Here is a 19690-nt window from a genome sequence, read left to right on the forward strand (position 1 = left end):
AAAATTGTCTTAAAACTCAGTAATAGCTAGCATTTGCAAGTTTACAATGTGCTAAGCATTGCCAGGACATTGCACGCTTTATCTTCTAGGCAATATTATCACCATTTTTAGGACGAGAAAAGTAGACGTTGGTGAACTTTTCTTTCTGTGGCTATTGGCCCCTTCCCCTCCAACTTACTTATCTGAAGCGTCTTAAGCTTCAAAGCTTATTAAAGCCACTGTCCTGATGCTGGGAATACAGAGCCTAAGTGGTATTCTGTCTACCATTAAGACCGCTACCGCGAAGACGGAGTGGAGTCGGCGACGTAGGAGTGCACGAAATGCAGCGGTGGGCGTGCCCGCTGCCTGCGCGGGACACCAGGGAACGCCAAGAACCAGCTTTCCCAAACCAACCATCTTTCTACTTCCCTCTCCAACCTTTGTTTCAGTCCCTCCTTTTCCTCCCTATGCTATTCAAAATATACCCTACTTCCTCGGTCTCTTCTTAAAAGTCGTGTCGTCTTCCCTCAGTATTGAGAGAGAAAAAAAATTCATCTCGGACGTTCTCCTTACCCGGTCTTTTCCGCAGACCCTGGCGGCCCTTTCCATTTCCCCTTCTTCTTGTCTTTTTTGGTTCCGGTCGCTCTGGTCGAGTCATCCTCGAAGACGCTAAACAATTCATCGCCAAAAGCGTCCGCGATCTTCCGGCCCCTCCGTCTGCTTCCCGAACCGAATCTGCCGAGGCCGCCTCTCGCTCCTACCCATGATGCCTCGCAGTCGCACCGACTGTGACGCCGGGTATGGGCTCAACGGTGGCCTGTGGGAGACAAAAGTGGTCGAGTCACGCGACCGCCGGAAATTTTTCCCCGATTCCTTTTTCCTTTCTGACCTTCCTTACCACTAGTGAATGGGCAGCTCTAAGGCTTAAGAGGAAGCGTAGCTCACGCGCGGTACAGGGACCCCACCACGCGGCTCAAGGATGCTACCTGGAGGGTTGTGCGGCGGCCGGAGGTTTTAGACCAATTGCGAGGCAGCGCCGCCCACACCAGAGAAGCCGGGATGGAGATCGCAGGGTGGCGGTGCCGAGGCGCGGGACCGTAAGTAGCTTCCACAGGTTTGCGCTGGCGTTATCCTGGCTTGGGCCGACAGCGATCTTCTGCTACAGCTGCAACACGGGCGGCAAGAACAAGAAACACAAGACGCCGGGAGGTGCGGCGGTCCGGGCAGCTGTGTCTGCTTCCAGACCCAAATCCGCTGAGGCCGGCGCTGCGGGGAAAGCCCAAAATAAGAAGCCTGTGGCCAGGCCGCCCCCCGCCGCTGCCACCAGCTCCAAGGAGCCTCGAATCAAGCAAGGTATGAGCTCTCGCCCGGCCCTAAGCTTTCCGCCCTGAAACCCTGCTGCTTGTCCCGAGGAAGGAGCCTTCAGTCCCGCGACTATGGAGTGCTTGGCTTTAAATCAGTCTAAGCTTTAAATCAGATTAACAGGCTTTAAATCTGTTTGGGGCTCTAAAGTTCGAACTGTGGCCTTGCTGCAGTCCTGAGCCATCATCGCTACCAGTTGGGCTAATGCAGGAATGGGTAGTGTGCAGAGGACCTAACCTGGAGACGCCCCATGTTCTACCTGCTCTACATATCGTGTTCAGTGCCGATACAGCGTATCCATATGTTGTGGAAAAGTCAATACCTAGTAAGAATAACAAGTTCTTACACACTGAATATCGGTGTAAAATTATCTGCGGTTTTTACCGCAGCCATGTATTCTGAATATTTACTATGTATTTTACATGAGTGTTCAGGGTGGTTTAGCAGAATAAAGCACAGCACCTCTCACGGAGCTCGCCTAATGGGGGAGATAGGCATTAAATATCACACAAACATTGCTCTGTAATTGATTAGCTCCACAAATAAAAACCCAGGGTAGTCTAATATTAACTAGGAGGAGGAGGAGGAATCATGGATTGTCTCTTTGAAAAAGTGATAGTTAAGCTGAGATCAGGAAGGATGAATCAGAGTTAACTCTTAAGAATGGCAGAAATAGTATTCCAGGTAGAGGTAACAAACAGCATGTGTAAAGATTTTGAGTTCAAGAAAGATCTTGGGTCTCTGGAGGAACTCAAAAAAATCTAAGCAGTGCCTAGGAGAAAAGAATAGGAGACTGAAGAAATAGGTAGGTAGGTATCAAACTTTTATCTAGAAGATGGATAATACTTCTTTACCTTGCAAAGCTATAAATAGTAGAATTTTTCCTTGATTCTCTGTAGCATTTTTACTCTGTGAATCAGCCTCTTTTGGGCTGGGTCATTTCCTGACAGTCTTCTGAATTCTTTCAATTCTCTGAAGTCATTTTTTGTATTTCTTGATTTCCCTTTGCCCCAAAATGTGAGCCTTCCCCAAGGTGTCAGTCCTTGATGGTATGGTTCCCTCTATTCAGCCCTTCTAGAAGAACTCTTCTATTTCCATTGTTTCTATCTTTTCCTTTGTAGGTGAATCCTCAATCAACATGTATGCCTGATCTGTCTTTCAAGCTCAAGCCTGTCGTTTCTACATTTACGTGAACTTTTTGGCATTATTTTTTGCAAACATCTCAAATTCAACATACTAAACAACGCCTCTCCCCAAATAGTTTATCCCTCTTGTTTCTATTTTACCATATGCTTATTTATCCAAGGTCAGGAGTTACTTTGATGCCTTCCTTTCTTCCTCACACACAGTATGTTGCCAAACTCTGTACAATCTTCATTTACATATCTTTTGTGTATACCTTTAACTTTTCATTTGTACTGTTCGCACCCTAGCTTAGGCAGTCATGAATTCTTGTAGTACCATCAGAGTCTTTTAATCGGTCTCCTTAGTTCAGCTTTTTTTTTTTTTTTACCTCCTCCAGTCTGTCCTGCATGTCAGCATCAGGTTGATCTTACAAAAACACTTCTGTGGTTGTAACACTTCCCAGGATAAAATCCAGACCATTCAGCCCGCATACAAGCCCCTCTTTCCAGCCTTTTTGCTAATTATTACATTCACCTGTAGGGAAATCTGGTGGATTTTTCCCTGCTCTGAATGCAGCCATTGGCTCCCATCTCTTCATGTGTATTCTTTCCATTTTCTCTTCATAGAATTCCACCTATCTCAAATCCATCTACCAAAATCCTGTGAGACCAACCCCAGGTGTCAGCTCCTTTTTGAATTCTTCATGATATCCATAGCTCATTTATCATTGTTTGAATCATTCTTTTTAATATTTAATATTGCCTTATAGTATGTGAGGAATTATACATTTTATCTCTCCTACAAAACTATAGGAACTGTTTCATGGTTGTGTATTAACATCTCCCCAATATTTATCCGAATTCTATATAGATAGTCATTTAAAAATTTCTTGGTTAATTGTTAAGAGAAAATTCCAAGGAATTAATAGAGCGGGGATATCAGGAGAGAAGTTGGAGAGGTCATCTACTAAATTTGTGGGGAATTTTTAATAACTGAATTAATATATATAGCTGTAAATAAAATATTGTTGTTAAGCAAGTTGACAAGTATCTTTTGGTTTTTCTTTTTTCTATTTGGCAGTTTTTAAAATAACGTGTAATAGGCCTATGTAAGGCAAAAAAGCTGGGAAAGTACACAAAAAGCCATTATCTCTGAACCCTTTAATGTAATTGTTCTACTTCACTTCCATCTGGCCCTATCTTTCCAAACAATTAGATGAATTATACATGGTAGTTTATCAAAATTGTTCTCTAATCTAGAGGTAGAAATTCACTGTTGCTCTAAAGGCCCTTGGCACAATTCTGGATATTCTGCCACTCCTGTTTTTTTGTTTCATTTGTTCATCAAATAACTTTTGAAGAGCTGTACCAGAAAAAATTCTAGGCACTGGGGACACCACGGAAGCAAAACAGACTGAAAACCCTTCTTCCAAGGAACTTAAATTATTTGGTGGGGGAGGTGAAAATAAACAAGTAATATCTCTTCTATATTGGATGGTAGTAAGTGCTATCGTGTTTAATAAAGCTGGGAGAGGAATAGGGAGGGAAATGGGGAGAGGTTCATTTTTAAATAGAATCATCAGGGAAGGCATCACGTAGTAGGTGACTTTTGAGCAAATGTGGTTGGTGAAAAAGTTTGATTCCCGTAACTAGGTGAAGAGCCTTCGAGGCAGGGGATTTGAGAAACAGACTTGACATGTTCTAAGAATAGCAAGACCTTTCTCCATCTTTCCTCTTCTGTCCTCCCAACCCCCTACCCCCATGCGTTTCTTTCTGTTCCTTGCTTTTGCCTTATAAGTACCACTGCCTTTAGCTTAATTAGCAAGGCTGCTTTATCAAGGTGCGAATGAAGCTAAAATAAGAGGTTGAATCAATGTTTTTTTACAATGAAAGGATTATGTTTCTGAAAATCTTTAAACCTGAGTTGAGACTTACAACCTTTAAGGGAGATTTAAGCCTGGGGGACTCATGAGCAAACTCAGAAAAGCTGTTATTAATATGTTTAAAAATAAAATAATAGCGGTAAAGGCCATAAAATAGTGTCATGATAAAAAATAAATAGGATGGGGGGAGAGGGGCCCTAAATTGATTTAAAATAGGAGTGGCTTCCTGAAGGAGACAGTAAAGCTCAAATGATATGAAGCAGCCAGATATTGTAGGATCTAGAGGCAAAGAGTTTGAGGTGGAGGGAACTACCAAATCAGAGGCCCTAAGATGGGAATGAGCATGGCATATTGCAGGAAGAAAATTTATATGGTTGGAGTGGTGAGAGAGAGGGAAAGTGTTAAATGAGATTGGAAGTCTAGGAAGAAGACCAAGTACAGCTGGAAGCTGGGGGGATTGAAGGGAAGGGATGAGAATTATTATTGTATATGGGAGAGACCTGTCTTGACTTATATTTTTAAATGATTGGTTGAGTGGCTTTGGCACTATGTACTTCCTCACAGACCCTGACCACTCAAATTATATCAATTCACTCTCATTCTCTTGGCACCCTCTATGTCCCCATCATAGCTAATTTGGGTAATTAGTTGCTTAATTACTCCACTAGAATATAAGCTCCATGAGTACAGGTATTGGGTTTTATTTACCACCAGAGCTTCTGTTTATATCCTTGACTAGTTAACCTTTTTGCAGATGTACATTATTCGTCAGACGGGAATCTGTCTCATACAATTATCACATAAAGTTAGTAACTCAAAATGAATGTCTTAGTGAAGGTGGCTTAGTAGCATCTTTGTTTCATATAAAATGCAACATAATATAAAAAGAATATGTTCTAAAGGGAAGAGTTTTGGTCATTAAGAAACTGGTTCTGGTTGATGCTTTTTTATTAGCTGAGTCATCTTGAGAAAATCCCTTAGTTTTTCTGTGCCTCAATTTGATGCAATAATTATATTTGAGAGCCAGTTATATTTGTTGCATTGTTCCATGAACTTTCATTTATAAAATTGAAATGTATAGTACTTTTGTTTTATAGATGCTGCAAACTAACACTTCCAGTCAGACTTCCATTGACTTCCACTATCTGAAACAGAAAACCACATCTTATGAGAAAGGTCTCTAAGCAGGAAGAAAAGAAGCTGTCACAAATCTTATGCATTTTACCTAGCAAAAGAGTAGGAACCAACTTTCTTTCTCCTATTAATCTAGAATTATTTTTAAAATTAGGGATACTTATTTAACAAGTCTGAATTATCTGTTTTCTTTTGACACCTTCACTTTTTCCTAGGTCAGAGATCAGAAGCTGGGGGTGGGGAGATGCTAAAGGGTGACATTCTGAGAATTCGCAGCTTACAGTAGAGGAGAAGAATCACCAAATAGAAAATAGGGCAATCTTGGACAGTTGGGTAAATAGCAAACTAAGCCTTTCAGTACCCTCTGCAAGCCTTGGTAGAGTAATAGCTACTCATAAGAACTAACTGAAAGCTTTGAATTTTGCTCATTATACTTTGTACTTTGACCAGAAATATAAAACATTTTAGAAAGATTTCCATCAAAAATTGTTAAAGTGAATTTTAAATTCTTGGATTTTCAGTCACACTGGTTTAAAATCATAGTTAGTATATGAACATGTTTTAGGATGAATTTGAAAATAAAGGGGTCTTAATTGTTCAATTGATTTAATTAGTTATCACCTCTATAGTAAAGTCTCATTATTGTTACAGTTCCTCAGGATGTTGATTAAAATTAAAACATATTCACTAGTAGAGAAGCTGATTGACACCCAGTGAATGTGGCAGTAAGACATATAGATTCCCCTGCTGATTTTTGAGGACTCAAGCTCTTCTCTTATTTGCCCTCTGAAAGTTTGCAGAGTATAAGCTAACCACAAGGAAGTGATATGGTTGGAAGTCTTAGATGGAGTGGTTGGAGGAGTCAAATGAAAATTTACTGCAATCTTTTCAATTTACTAAATCACAAAAAAGTAAAACAAACAGATACACAAAATGGTATTTTTAAAGGAAGTTCTGATCTCAACCTCTGTCACTAAAACATCCTACTTTGAACTGTTTCTTAGTATAGTCTTGGTAATGGACTTTTGCTTCTGCTCATCCATCTGTATGTTTAAAAACAGAAGTATCACTGGGGCCGCCTCAGTGAGTGTGGGAGCCTCTAAAACTCTGTATGCTACATTTGTGAGTAAACCTACTGTAACTGATAAGACTCACAAAATAAAGACTACTCACATATATGCTCCTTTTTGGCTATTGACGTGAATTTATGATTGGGGTTATTAGAATTAAGGTAACTGCCAAGACTAGAGGATAAGGAAACTGACCAAACTGTCAGAATTGTTACTCTCTTTTAATATATTCCAGGTAGCCTTGGCATAACAGTAATTCTGGGAACCACAGATGTCCCTACATTAGGTGGCCCAATTGTAAAAGTAGTTACTTTCAAATATTACTCAAAAACTTTCTTTTGTCCAATTATATAAATTAGTATTTTATGTCCTTGACTTTTAAAACCATAATAAGTAACCCTTAAATTTAATGTTTAGGTTGCCTTTCTTAAAGTGAATTGAGAAAATAAACTTTCCTTATTTTAAGGTTTATGAAAGCAGAGTAGCTAGGTTTCATAAGATGCTAGAAATATTCTGTTACACAGCAGTGGTTCTCCAAGTGTGATTCAGAGACTCCAGGAGGTCTTGAGAGCATTTTAGTGGGGCTCCTTCAGGTCAAAATTGTCCTCACAGTAATAATTATGAAGATACTATTCACCTTTTCATGCTCAGTTTTTCACAAGTGTATAACTACCTGACGTATAATATCACAACAAATTGAATGCAGAAGTGAGACATTAAAGATATTTACAAAAAATGGAAAATAATGTCAGTCTTCTTACAAAATTTTTTTGTTTTAGTTTGGAAAATATAGTTATTTTCACAAAAAGTGTTATTTATGTTAACGTGTAATAGTTTTATATTTTTAATGAATTAATATATTTTTAATTTTTCCTTTTAGTTTATCATGATAAATATCAGTAAATATAACCCACATAGGGGTTCTCAGTAATTTTTATGACTATAAAGGTGTCATGAGAACAAAAATTTGAGAATATTTATTCCTTCTTGGTTACTTGTTGTTGGGGGACTGAAAATACATAGCATTTCTATCAACTAGAACAGAATTGATAACCTGCAACTCAATAGACCGTAGGAACTCTCACTTCCTTTTTCCTTAGCATCCCACCCTCAGTGAGGAGAGCTCTTCCTTCAGAATTACCTGTCTTCTTTGCCAGGAATTTTATATCCTTCTAAGGTCTCACTTCACCTAGGTGCCAGGAGGAAAAGTATCTGATTAAAGTAATTTATTTGAAAATATTAAATGAAGATTAATTTATTCTTATAGGATATACAGGCATTTGCATTTTTTAATAGAATGTATTTTATGAGACACTGATTAATCTAGAAGAATGCAAATTGGTAAAATGTTTTAGAATATTTAAATCTTTTTTTTTTTTTTTTTGCGTGGACAGGCACCAGGAATCAAACCTGGGTCCTCGGGCATGGCAGGCAAGCATTCTTACCTGCTGAGCCACCGTGGCCCGCCTTAGAATATTTAAAGGGAGAATTACTAGCTACTATATTGAGTTACTGGGTGAAGTGAAGAGAAAAGCATAAATCAAATATTTAATTTTTAGCAATCTTTGAGGAAATTAAATAGCCCTAATGCATATTAATCATTAAATTGCCTTTACTATTTGTTGTCTGTTATACACAGGTCCAAAAATGTATAGTTTTAATTCTGCAAATGATTCTGGTGGTCCTGCAAATCTGGATAAATCTGTTTTAAAAGTGAGTAACCAAGGTTTTCAGTCATTTCAAGAAATGTACTCTTTGAAAAAAAAGATCTATTCTTAAATATGAATTATGGTGGGAGTTTTAAATTTTCATAAGTAGTTTTCTCAGAGCTAGTTTATACCTAATGAAAGTGAACTATAACACATATGCTGAAAGCTTTTAAAAATTAGGGAAGTCCAAAATAAAATTAAAAAAAAAAAATTAGGGAAGTCCAAACTTCAAAGCATAGCAAACATATTCTTTCAGATCTGACCTACTGTACCTTCCCAACCTTCTCTTCCATTACATTTTCTTCTTACAATTTTAGTTCATGAAACATCTTATTGTTCCCCCACATGCCATGTGATTTTGTGACTCTAAGCTTTTGTCCATGTGTTCCCTACCTGGAATACCCTTCTCCATTTGTCACCTCTGTGGACCTCTGTGAAGTCTTTCATACCTCACCAGGCAGATTCTCTTGTTTCATCAACATTTCATATATCTTTTTAAATAATTACCATGCTGGGTTATAATATCTTTTTTGTATGTGTTTCCTATACTAGACTGTGAACTCTTCAAGTATATTTTTCTGCTTACGTAGTAGTAGGCATTCAGTTAAGAAGTAATAAGGAAAGGACGGTATTTTTGTAGGTAGATGCTTGTTTGCTTTTAGTTAAATTTGTGGAGACAACTCAAGAAAAACATGTCTGATAGGAGAAATTAGGAATGAAGCCAACATAAGTATTAATTACTGTTTATATAGGTTTATTTTAATTTGCTAGGTACCCTTTTATTGTGACATTCATTCTTCCAGGCTTTGTGCTTGGACTCCTTATCCATTAAAGCAGATTTGGGAGCTCCATTCCCAAGAATTCTGATTCAGTAGGTTTAGGATAGGGCCTATGTATCTGTCTTTTTGAAAGCAACTTAAGGGTGGTCCAAGGACAATGTTTTGAAACAAATGGCTTGGAGAAGCTTTATAAATGGATTTTTTTTCTCACTGTGTGTTATCTTGTTGCTTTTTCTGTATCCCATTTTTTCTTAAATATATATTAAAAATGTGGTCAAATGAATGGTAGTCCAAAACAACATGATTATTGTATTTGATTTTAGCTGAGATTTTGGGATTGGTTGGTAAGGATATAGAAAAGTGTTACTTGCTTTTATTTATCTAATCATTGAATAATATTTAATAACTTAGCTTTTATTTGATATGGTCTTTTTGGTCTCAACAGGTAGTAATTAATAAAAAACTAGAGCAAAGGATTATTGGAGTGATCAATGAGCATAAAAAGCAAAATAATGACAAGGGAGTGATTTCTGGGAGATTTACTGCCAAAAAATTACAGGTATTTTTCAAATTTTTTCAATTCCTAGTTCTTTAATTCTTAGTTCATGGAGTATTTTTAAGACAGATTCACACAAGATAAAATTACTTCTTCAAGTTCCATTGAGATTCCATATTTCCATCTGTAAAAACTCATTAAAATGGTGATATGAAAACTAAGTTACACTCCACAAATTAAATTATATTATTGTATGGTGGCTCAGCAGGCAGGAATGCTTGCCTGCGATGCCAGAGGACCTGGGTTCGATTCCCGGTGCGTGCCCATGTTTAAAAAAAAAAATTATATTATTGAGCATCTAACATGTTAAGCCCTATGCTGACACTTTATTTATATTTCTCTGATATAACAGTCCTATGAGGTGGGCGTATTTGGCCCCATTTTTTTAAAAAAGGAATTGAAATTTGGAAAGGTTACATAAGGTATTGCCAAGGTGTTAGTCATTAGTAAGGAGTAGAGTCTGGATTTGAACCAATTCAGCATGACTCCAAAGGTCATGCTTTAGAAAGTACATTAAAATGCCTTATTTTCACATATAAAAATCATAGAAAAATGACTGAAAGAAAACATTATACGCTATAAACAGTGACATCAGATGGTGAAAATATGAATAATTTCTCTCAGTCCATCTTTTCATTTATCTATACTTCCCAAAGTTTTAGTACAGTGGGCACATTTGACTCTTATAACTAAAAAAAAAAAGATTTTTGAAATTATAATTTGTTTCAGAGTTTCTAGTTTAAAATTAATGGGGTTATAAATTAGTAATGAAAAAAGAAAATTGACAAAGGTGACTTTTCTATATTTTCCTTGTATAGGATTTATACATGGCTTTACAAGCATTTTCATTTAAGACTAAGGACATTGAAAATGCAATGACTGACACCCTCTTACATGGAGGTGATCTTCATTCTGCATTGGATTGGCTTTGTTTAAACCTCTCAGATGGTAAGCAACATTATCATATACTCCTTTCATGTTTTGAAATAGTTTCAGTATATGTGGTATTTATATCAAGTTTTTTACTCAAATACTTAAAGTTTTTTCAGTTACAGTTATTTTTTAACTGTTCTTACCTTTTCTCTGTTCTTTTGAGTATATTCTCCTTAGACATTGTGGTCCATGCAAGGAAAAAATTACATTTTTTTGTGCACTGCTTTCGTTTGTTGGTAGACATTTTACAATGCATCTAATACAACTCATAAATTCTCAAAGTTTGTTAATCCTTATTAATAAGGAAATTGGTAAACCAGAATGCAAAGTATATTACATTAATATGCTGTATTTGCATTTTTTTTAACTCTGCTAGGGTAGTTGCAATTTCTAATTCCATGAATTTGGACTATCAGTGATTTAATCATACATGTATTTTCAAGCCATACATTTCCAAGGATGACTGTAATACCAAAAAGGCTGTGTTTCTGTCCCTCCAACCTATTAGGCTGTATCTCCTGATTTTTGGTTCAGAAAAATAGGACAATCTGGCCTTGAATAAATAATATTTGATTATGCAGAGGATCAATGTTGTAATCTTTGGCAAGTACCTGGAGTGCAAATAGCTTGTGTGACTGTGACAGGCAAACAAAGAGTGGGAAGGGTTAAGATCTTTTTATGAAAAGTTAAGAGCCTAACATGGTGAGGGTGAAATAGATGTGGGCTGTCTATCTTCTGATGTGTGTCCACTTTTAGTTTGACAATAAAACCAGGTTTATCACAGGATTTCTATTCTTGGAAGATGAGGGGTAGAAGAAAATTAGGTCCTCTGTACCTAGGCCAAAGCTGTTTCAGATCATTTGAATATAAATGTTTGAGAAAGAGGTGTCAAATAGCCTTGCAGGTTTTTTTTAGCCCTATCACGCTAGGATCTCCAGTTATCTACTAGAAGTCTTTTTTTTTTGTAGTCACTAAGCTAGATATTGATTCTCCTTTTTTTCAAAACCCAGAAATTTCAGCTAGGTAGAGAACACAGACTACTCTCCTTATGAGTGATTTGCATTTTCTCCTTCTTCCTCTATCTATTCTCTCTCATCTCCAGTTGATAGGTAGACCTTGAGAAAATCAATAACAGCTCTTTCTCATACACTGCTGTTGGGAATAAACATGGTATATTTAGCCTTTCTGTAAGATTCTTTCACAGAATGTATGAACCAACAGTTCTGCTTTTAGAAATTTATCTTAATGAGATAATGATGTGATAAGGTTAATTTTTAAGGATATTTGTAATAAGCTGGACCTCATAATAATGTGTAAAGTTCTAAGCATAAAATAAATTTATTTTGGCAAAGTTCAGAGTGATCTGTTGGTTTAGATAACTGAAATTATCAAAATTTTCTGAGATTAATGAGCTAGCATTTGAACATTGCTTTATTATAGAGAAATTTTATTTGCATGATTTATATAAATTATCATATAGTTGGCAAATAGTAAATGTTTCTTGCCTTGAGTTGAAGTGGCATTTGACGTGCTCTGTTGAAGATAGCACTGAAAGAATTCGTGTGAACTTTTCTCTTCCTACTTAGCTAGGACATTTAAGAGTAGAAGTAGAAAACAGAATAGAGTACAATAGAAGTAGAAGAGATTTGCAGCCACTTCTTAAAGAAAAATTGAAAGATATAAAAAGAAAGCATCTATTTGAACTTAAAGAGTATTTTTACTTAAAGAGTAATTTGAGAATAAGAGGTTTAGACATATATTCATATGCAAAGAATAGCTTAGTGTTTGGGGTGTTTTTGTGATTATTATTTCATTTTCCTTTTGGTAGTAGCTTTGGAATTATAGTATTTTGTTTCTTTGTTTTTTTCTGATTATAGATTAATACATGTGTAATAATTAAACACAATTAATAATTAATCAAAACCCAGGAAAGTATAAAAAATAATAAAAATCATTGGTGATCCTACCACTCACAGATGACTCCATCACCTGGATATTTCTAGCCAGTTGTTCTATACATATTTTTTCAACATATATTATTTTATATTATTCTTTTTTCACTAAACTTATAGCAGTTTTTTTGCATTTCATGAAAAAATGTTTATTATATAATAATAGTGAGATATTTGTATTCTGGGCATATAGTAATGTTTCCAACTGTTTTTCTATTTTGTGTCTAGTTAATTTCTAATTTCTGTCTCTGAAATTAATGATGTATTAAGCATTTCTTATGAATAAAACTATTCACATTTGGAATTGTTTCCTTGAGACAAATTCTTACTAATAGATAAAAGAAACCAAATTTACTTTTAACATAGTTTCTTTTATTTTAAGATGCACTTCCTGAAGGATTCAGTCAGGAATTTGAAGAGCTACAACCTATAAGTAGGCCAAAATTTCAGTCTCCTCAAATACAAGCCACTATTTCACCTCTGTTGCAACCTAAAACCAAAAAACAGGAAGAAGATGCTAAGATTAAGGTAATTTAAGAATTTAATATTTAAAATTGTATAAAATCAGAATGAAGCACATGTAGCAGTTCATGAGTATAAATATTAAGTTGGTTTAACATTTCTTATTAAAAATCATTAGTTAATTTGTCAGAATTTTCGATCACTGTCTACTTCAGTTATCTATTGCTAAATAACAGACCATCCCAAAATGTAATGGTGTAACCCAACAATTCATTATTTCTCATGATTCTGCAATCTGGACTGGGCTCAGCTGGACAGTTCTGCTGGTCCATAAGGTATCTGCTAGGACTGGAACATCCAGAATGGCTTCTTACATGACTAGTGGTGCATCTGGAATATGTTGGAATGCCTAGGGGCTGGCGGACTAAGCACTCCTCTCTTCACATGACTGGTTTGGGTTTTCTCACAAACTCAGTTTGGTCAGACTTAACATGGAATCTCGTTTCCAAGAGATAAGCCCTAATGAAAAATTTTTTTTTGATCCTCTGCTTGTATCACTCTTGCTAACATATCATTGGCTAATGTTCCAGTACTTGAAGCAAGTCTCCTGGCCAAGCCTAAGTCACGGTGAAAGGGAATTATAGGAAGATGTGAATAATGGGAGGTGTAGTTCATTAAGGCATTATACTTAAATACTCTACATATCATAAAACATTTATGGAAGCATCATCCTCATAAAGCCACTCTTATTTTTAAGGAAAAACACTAGTTTTTTTCCTTAAAACATATCCTTTGACTTCTTTAAGTTGAGACATCTTAAAGTAATGTTAACTTCATTTCATTTGCCCCTCACTGAACGATGAAGAGTATAATTTTGAGGCTTATGTGTCTGCTGTCTTAGAATGTAAGGAAATTCTGAAAGTAATGACACCTAATAAGTTCTGATACCTTTTACTAACTTTGGTTTTTCACATATTTGTTTTCTTTCTATAGCTAAAAAAGGAAGAAAAAAATAAGGAAGTAAATATGAAAGAATGGATTTTGCAGTATGCTGAACAACAAAATGAAGAAGAGAAAAGTGAGAATTCTAAAAGTTTAAGAGGAGGAAAAATTTGACCCTGTGAGTAGACATTTGTATTTGGCTTCTAGCTAGATATTTTTAGGAAAGATATTTAACTTTTCTGAGACTTAGTTTTCCTCCTTTACAAATTGGAGACTGACTGACTTCTTGGTGAAAAATAAACAAGATGACACTTAGGAAAAAACCTGGCACAGAATAAGTGTTCAGTAGATGTTAATTACATTTCTCCTATATTTAAAGAGATAACCATCAAATATTTATTGAATGAATGTTATGTTTAAAGAGTATGTTGAATTGTTTGTGTAATTTTTTAAAAAAGGTGCATTCCTTTACAGAGTAAATCCATAGTTTGGCTGGAGAAAACAAAGACATTGTAAGATTATCTAAAAATACAAGGTAGAAGTTTAAATAAGTAACAGCCAGAAGTTTAAATAAGTAACTGCCGGGGTCACTGAAATGTAAAGTGTAATCAAAAGTGGGAACCTTTGATAGGAAATTTGAATTAGATTATCCAGATAGGCTGTAACCTCTGGAGAATCCAATTAGTGGAGTAACAGGGGAGGGACCTGTGTTCTAGGCTTAAGGTATAAAATCTGTAGCATTCTGTCTCTTGGTGCACTAGCCACGACATTTTGGTTGAGCACCTGTTCTTGCAAGATCATGAATAAATCCTTATCTTCTCAAAAAAAAAAACAAGTGGAGAGGAAGCGCACGGGTGGTTCAGTGGTAGAATGCTCACCTTCCATGTAGGAGACCTGGGTTTGATTCCTGGACCATGCACCCAAAAAAAAAAAAAAGTGAGAGGAAAATACAAGGTACAGGATACACTGTTAAATGAAGAAAAAAAAAAAATCCCGGTAATGGAAAGAAAACATTGACCATAGATATATTTGACAAAAGGCTTCTATCCAGAATTATATAGTTAGACAATAGATATGTTATAAAAGTAGATATATGAATGGCCAATAATCATATAAAAATTTCTTCAACATCACTAGTCCTCAGAGAAATAAAAATGAAAACTATAATGAAATACACTATATATCCATCTAATGGCTAAAATATAGATCAGTAATACCAAACATTGGACAGGCTATGGAACAACTCGAACACTCATACTGTTTGGCATTTCTCATAAAGTTAAACATAAACTTACCATGTGACCCAACAATTCCATCTAGATACTTACTCAAGAAAAATGAAATCATGCCTTCAAAACAGTTTTGTAAAAACAAACATTCATATAGCAGCTTTATTCATAATGTCACTATTTTACAATCATTGCAAGTAACCCAGATAACTGTCAACAGGTAAATGGGTAAACAAAATGTAATGTAATTATACTGCATAAGCAATAGAATTCTACCCAGCAATAAAAAGGAGCCAACTACTTCTAAATGCAATAATATGGAAGAATCTTAAAAATATTATATGATTAGATTAAATTCTGGAAAAATAATCTATGCAGAAATCAATATATAGTGACCAAAAGTTGATCAATGATTGCCTGAGTCCAGAGTTGGGGGAGAGGAATGTCTATAAAGAATCACAAAGGAATTTTTTGTGTCAGTGGAAATGTTCTATATCATAATTGTGATGACAGTTACATGGATGTATATATTTATCAAAGTCATTGACCTATATACTGAAAATGAGTACATTGTATTATAGGTAGATGATACCTTACTTAATAAAGTTGTTTATTATTAAAAAGGGAGAAAAGAAGTCACAGAACATCATGTCTAGAGTGATAAGTGCATTGGTGTAAAAGAAAAAATATGTATGCACACATATATTTGCATTCTGATATATGCAAGGAGAAATAACATATGAAGCTATCACTAGTATTAGAACTGGGGTAGTAAAGTAAGAGGGAGATTTCTTTTTTATATAAGTTTTTTTTTAACTATGTCCCAATATTAAACTAATAGAAGTTTTAAAAGTTTAAGTCTATCTTGAGTTTCAGAGAAAGAAGTCTTTTCTATTGGAGCATTAGTTCAATACTTCAAAGAAAGATGGCACTTAAAAGGTGCACAGAGTTCAAGTAGGCAAAAAAGAAGGATAGAAATACTGTCCAGATAGGTGACATCATGTGAAGGTTACTGAAGGGGAATTGTGCAAGGAGCCTTTGGACATTAAAAAATAGATGAGATAAAGAAATAGAACGTATAGGTGAATACTGTCAGAGAGGAATGAATAGATTTGTTTAGCTGAGATTGTGGAGCATTTTCATGCCCAGAAAATGGGTTTGGCACATTCATTATTCATTGTGAAGAGCCACTAGAAGTTTGGGTGCAGGTGACTGACAAGAAGAATTTGACATTTTAGGAAGATTTTCTAGAAGTGTCCGAGTGGTTTGAAAATTGAAAAGACTGGTTCTGGGGGGGCCGTGTTACTAGCTATTTTCATCAGCTGTGTTCTAAAGTAATAAGGACATAGTTTGGAAATTGGGACAGAAGTGAGACATTCTGATGCAGGTATCAATAGAAATTGGTGATTTACTGAAAATAAAGGTCAGAATAAACCAAAGATGGCAAGAGATGCATAGGTGGGTGGACTGCTAGTGCAGAAATAGGAAAGATGGAAAGGAAATTGTGTAAAGTAATTTTGGTGAATTTGAGGAGGTTGCTAACCCTCCTGTTTGTTATTCCATGTGTGTTAACTTCTACACAAAATGGCCCCAGAATGCAAATACTTGTGCTTGCTTAGTTGCCTCTTTTCCCTTCCTTGTAACAGTTATTTCATAACAGCATCGTATATGCCATCGTCTTCTTTATCCCTTGCTCTGCTGCTTATTTGCTGTCCCTTATAAGCCAAAAAAAAAAAAAAAACAGTATTTGAGTTTATTTTTAAACTCTTTCTAGCTTTTGTTCAACAGTCATGTCATAGCAGTTTTCCTCAGAAGCCGTTTCTTCTTGTTCGACTATCTTCCTTAACATAGTGGGAAAGGTAACTTTTAGATGTATATTATTAAACAGTTTTTCTTTTTACAGATAGGAACTCATACGTTTTTTAAATTAGAGTAGTTGTAGGTATACAGAAAATCCTGCAGAAAGCAGAGTTCCCATAAACCATCTCCCCGCCACAATTTTTCCTATTAACATTTTTCATACTTTTTAATTCTCTTGGTTACTTTATCTTATTTAACACATTCAGAAAGTTTCATCATGTGGATCACCCTCATTATTTCACTACCATTTTTTAAATGGCTGAATAATATTTCTCGGTAGAGATGTACCATGTTAATTTTCTATTTTTCTGTTACAGTCATTGTTGCTGTAAAGATCCATCTACCTGCAAATCTACATATTCATATTATTTCCCTATGAAAAATTCCTAAAAGTAGAATTTCTGGGTCAAAAGACAAAGTTAAAAATCAGAAGTTTTGGTACAGTATATTGACCATGGATAAATTAATCTTGCTTTTCTTTTTATTTCCTTATAATCATCTTATTCAGAACAGAATGAAAGATACTTGCACCTTGCAGCAAAACTTCTGGATGCAAAGGAGCTAGCAGCTACCTTTAAACTAGAAAAAAACAAGCAAGGCCAAAAAGACGCTCAAGAAAAAATAAGGAGGTCTCAAAGAGGTAAATACTTTTAAATTCTTAGAGGCATAAATTGTCCTTTTTTGACTTCCTAGGATTGAGATTGCCTCTTTTTAACATGTCTGCTATTTGGCATTTTATACCAAGGATTGGCAAACTTTTTCTGTAACAGGCCTGATAGTAGATAATTGTAGAATTCATGTACCACATGGTCTCTGTCACAACTGCTTAACTGCTGTTGTATCATGAAAGCAGTCTTAGATAATACATGAACAAATGAGCACAGCTACATTCAATATAATTTTTTATGGACACTGAAATATAAATTTTATATAATTTTTACATGTCATGAACTATTACTGCCTTTTTACTTTTTTTTCCCAGCAATTTAAAAATGTTAAAACTATTCTTAGCTCACAACGCATACAAAAAAAAAAACAAACAATAACAACAGGCATTGGACCATGTTTGGCCTAAAGGCCATAATTTAACTGATTTATACCATAAACACCATCTTCTTCCAAGAAGAGGTAGATACAATTCCATGAGTATTTATAGTTAATGAAGCATTTTTTCCAGGTCTTCCGCATCTGTTAAATAATGTATTATAAAAAAGAAAGAATGCCAACTATTTTTCCCAACCCTCGTTGCAAAATAAAAGACATAGAAAACAAATACATGAAACTAAACATCATCTTTTTTCTTGGTAGAAATGGAAACTTTAGAAGACCATCCAGTATTTAATTCAGCCATAAAGACTTCACATCAACAGAATGAAAGGAAAAAACCTCCTTTGGCCACAGAAGGGGAAGGTGCTTTGAACTTTAACTTATTTGAAAAATCTTCTGCTCCTACTGAAGAAGAGAAAGGTGAAGTGAAAGAATTTAGTCCTAAGTGTAGTTTTTCAATAATAAATGAAATGTAAAGGAATATATAATTGTGAAATTATGTTAGTTTATATTGCACCAAACTGTTATGCTTCCACAAGTTGTCTTGGAAAAATAACAATTCAGATAACTTGTTTGTATAGTATTTAGTAATCATGAATATATTTCCTCAGTCTTATCTCTCTCCAGGCTACCCTCCGTAATCCTCCCAGAGTTATCTTCCTATAATGCAGACCTAATTGTGCATTTCCTGTTAAAAACCTTGAATGGTTCATTTCCCATTGCCTGCCCATGCAAAGAAAAAACTTTTAATTGTTCTGAGCCCACTGTCATCATTACTACAAGTCCAAACCCTTAAGCGTGATGTTCAAGAGTTTTTTGCAGTCTGTTGCAGTCTGCCTTTTACCATATTGCCAGTTTTTCACAGCTATATGCTCCAGCCACATCATTCTTTAAAACATATGTTGTTTCATGGCTGCATGACTTTGGTCATCTTGTTACTTGGCCAACTTCTCCCTCACTTCAAGCTTTACTCAAATGGCACCTCTTCTTTAAGCCTTCCCTAACTGTTGTCACGCCACCAGAGGTAAGTAAAATGGTGAATTTCTTTTTCTGCATTCCCAAATAGATTATTGATACAGCTAATGTAATAGTTATTAGACTATGATATAATTAATCTGATCCCACACTTAATTATCAGTTCTTTTAAGGGTATGAACCATGTCTCATTCATCCTTAATCTCTGATGTAGACCCAGCTTGATGCCTGATATGGTGGCTACTCAGTAAATGTTTGTTGAATTAATCTAAATAGCTACAAATATCTTATTCATTTTTTCAAAAAGTATTTAATCCTTATTGTACACAATGTCAGGTACTGTGTATGCAGTAATGAACAAAATAATATAGCCTCTGCCTTCTTCAAATGTAAATCTAGTAGGAAAGATAACTACTAAGTTTACACAAATATATAATTAGAAACTGTGCTATAAAAGAAAAAAAGCTGGCTTGTAAAATTAGAGATTAAAAGGAGTTCTAATTTGGATTTTGAAGACCTTGCTGATGATACTTGTTCTGAGAGCTAACAGATGATTAGGTGTTGACCTGGTTACAAGTTGGTGGAAAGAGCCAGATAAGAATCCCTTCTTGGATAGAACATTGCAAGTTTAATGTGGGAAAGAGCTTAGAGCAGCACTGTTCGACACAGTTTTCTGCAGTAACGGACATATGCT

General features: G+C 35.4%; 1 protein-coding gene across 1 annotated transcript in view; it reads left to right on the top strand.

Annotated features, from left to right (window-relative positions):
• Positions 1-557: 557 nt before the first annotated feature.
• The window catches only part of LOC143648128 (ATP-dependent RNA helicase DHX29-like), a 33375-nt gene continuing 14242 nt past the window's right edge, over positions 558-19690 (top strand). The window contains 9 exon segments of the mRNA XM_077117712.1: positions 558-1332; positions 8192-8265; positions 9486-9599; positions 10415-10544; positions 12864-13009; positions 13937-14040; positions 14042-14063; positions 17488-17614; positions 18283-18441. Coding sequence (XP_076973827.1) covers positions 780-1332; positions 8192-8265; positions 9486-9599; positions 10415-10544; positions 12864-13009; positions 13937-14040; positions 14042-14063; positions 17488-17614; positions 18283-18441 — 1429 coding nt within the window. The 5' untranslated portion in view covers positions 558-779.

The sequence above is a fragment of the Tamandua tetradactyla genome, chromosome 10 (genome assembly GCF_023851605.1).
Source record: "Tamandua tetradactyla isolate mTamTet1 chromosome 10, mTamTet1.pri, whole genome shotgun sequence".
NCBI lineage: Eukaryota > Metazoa > Chordata > Mammalia > Pilosa > Myrmecophagidae > Tamandua > Tamandua tetradactyla.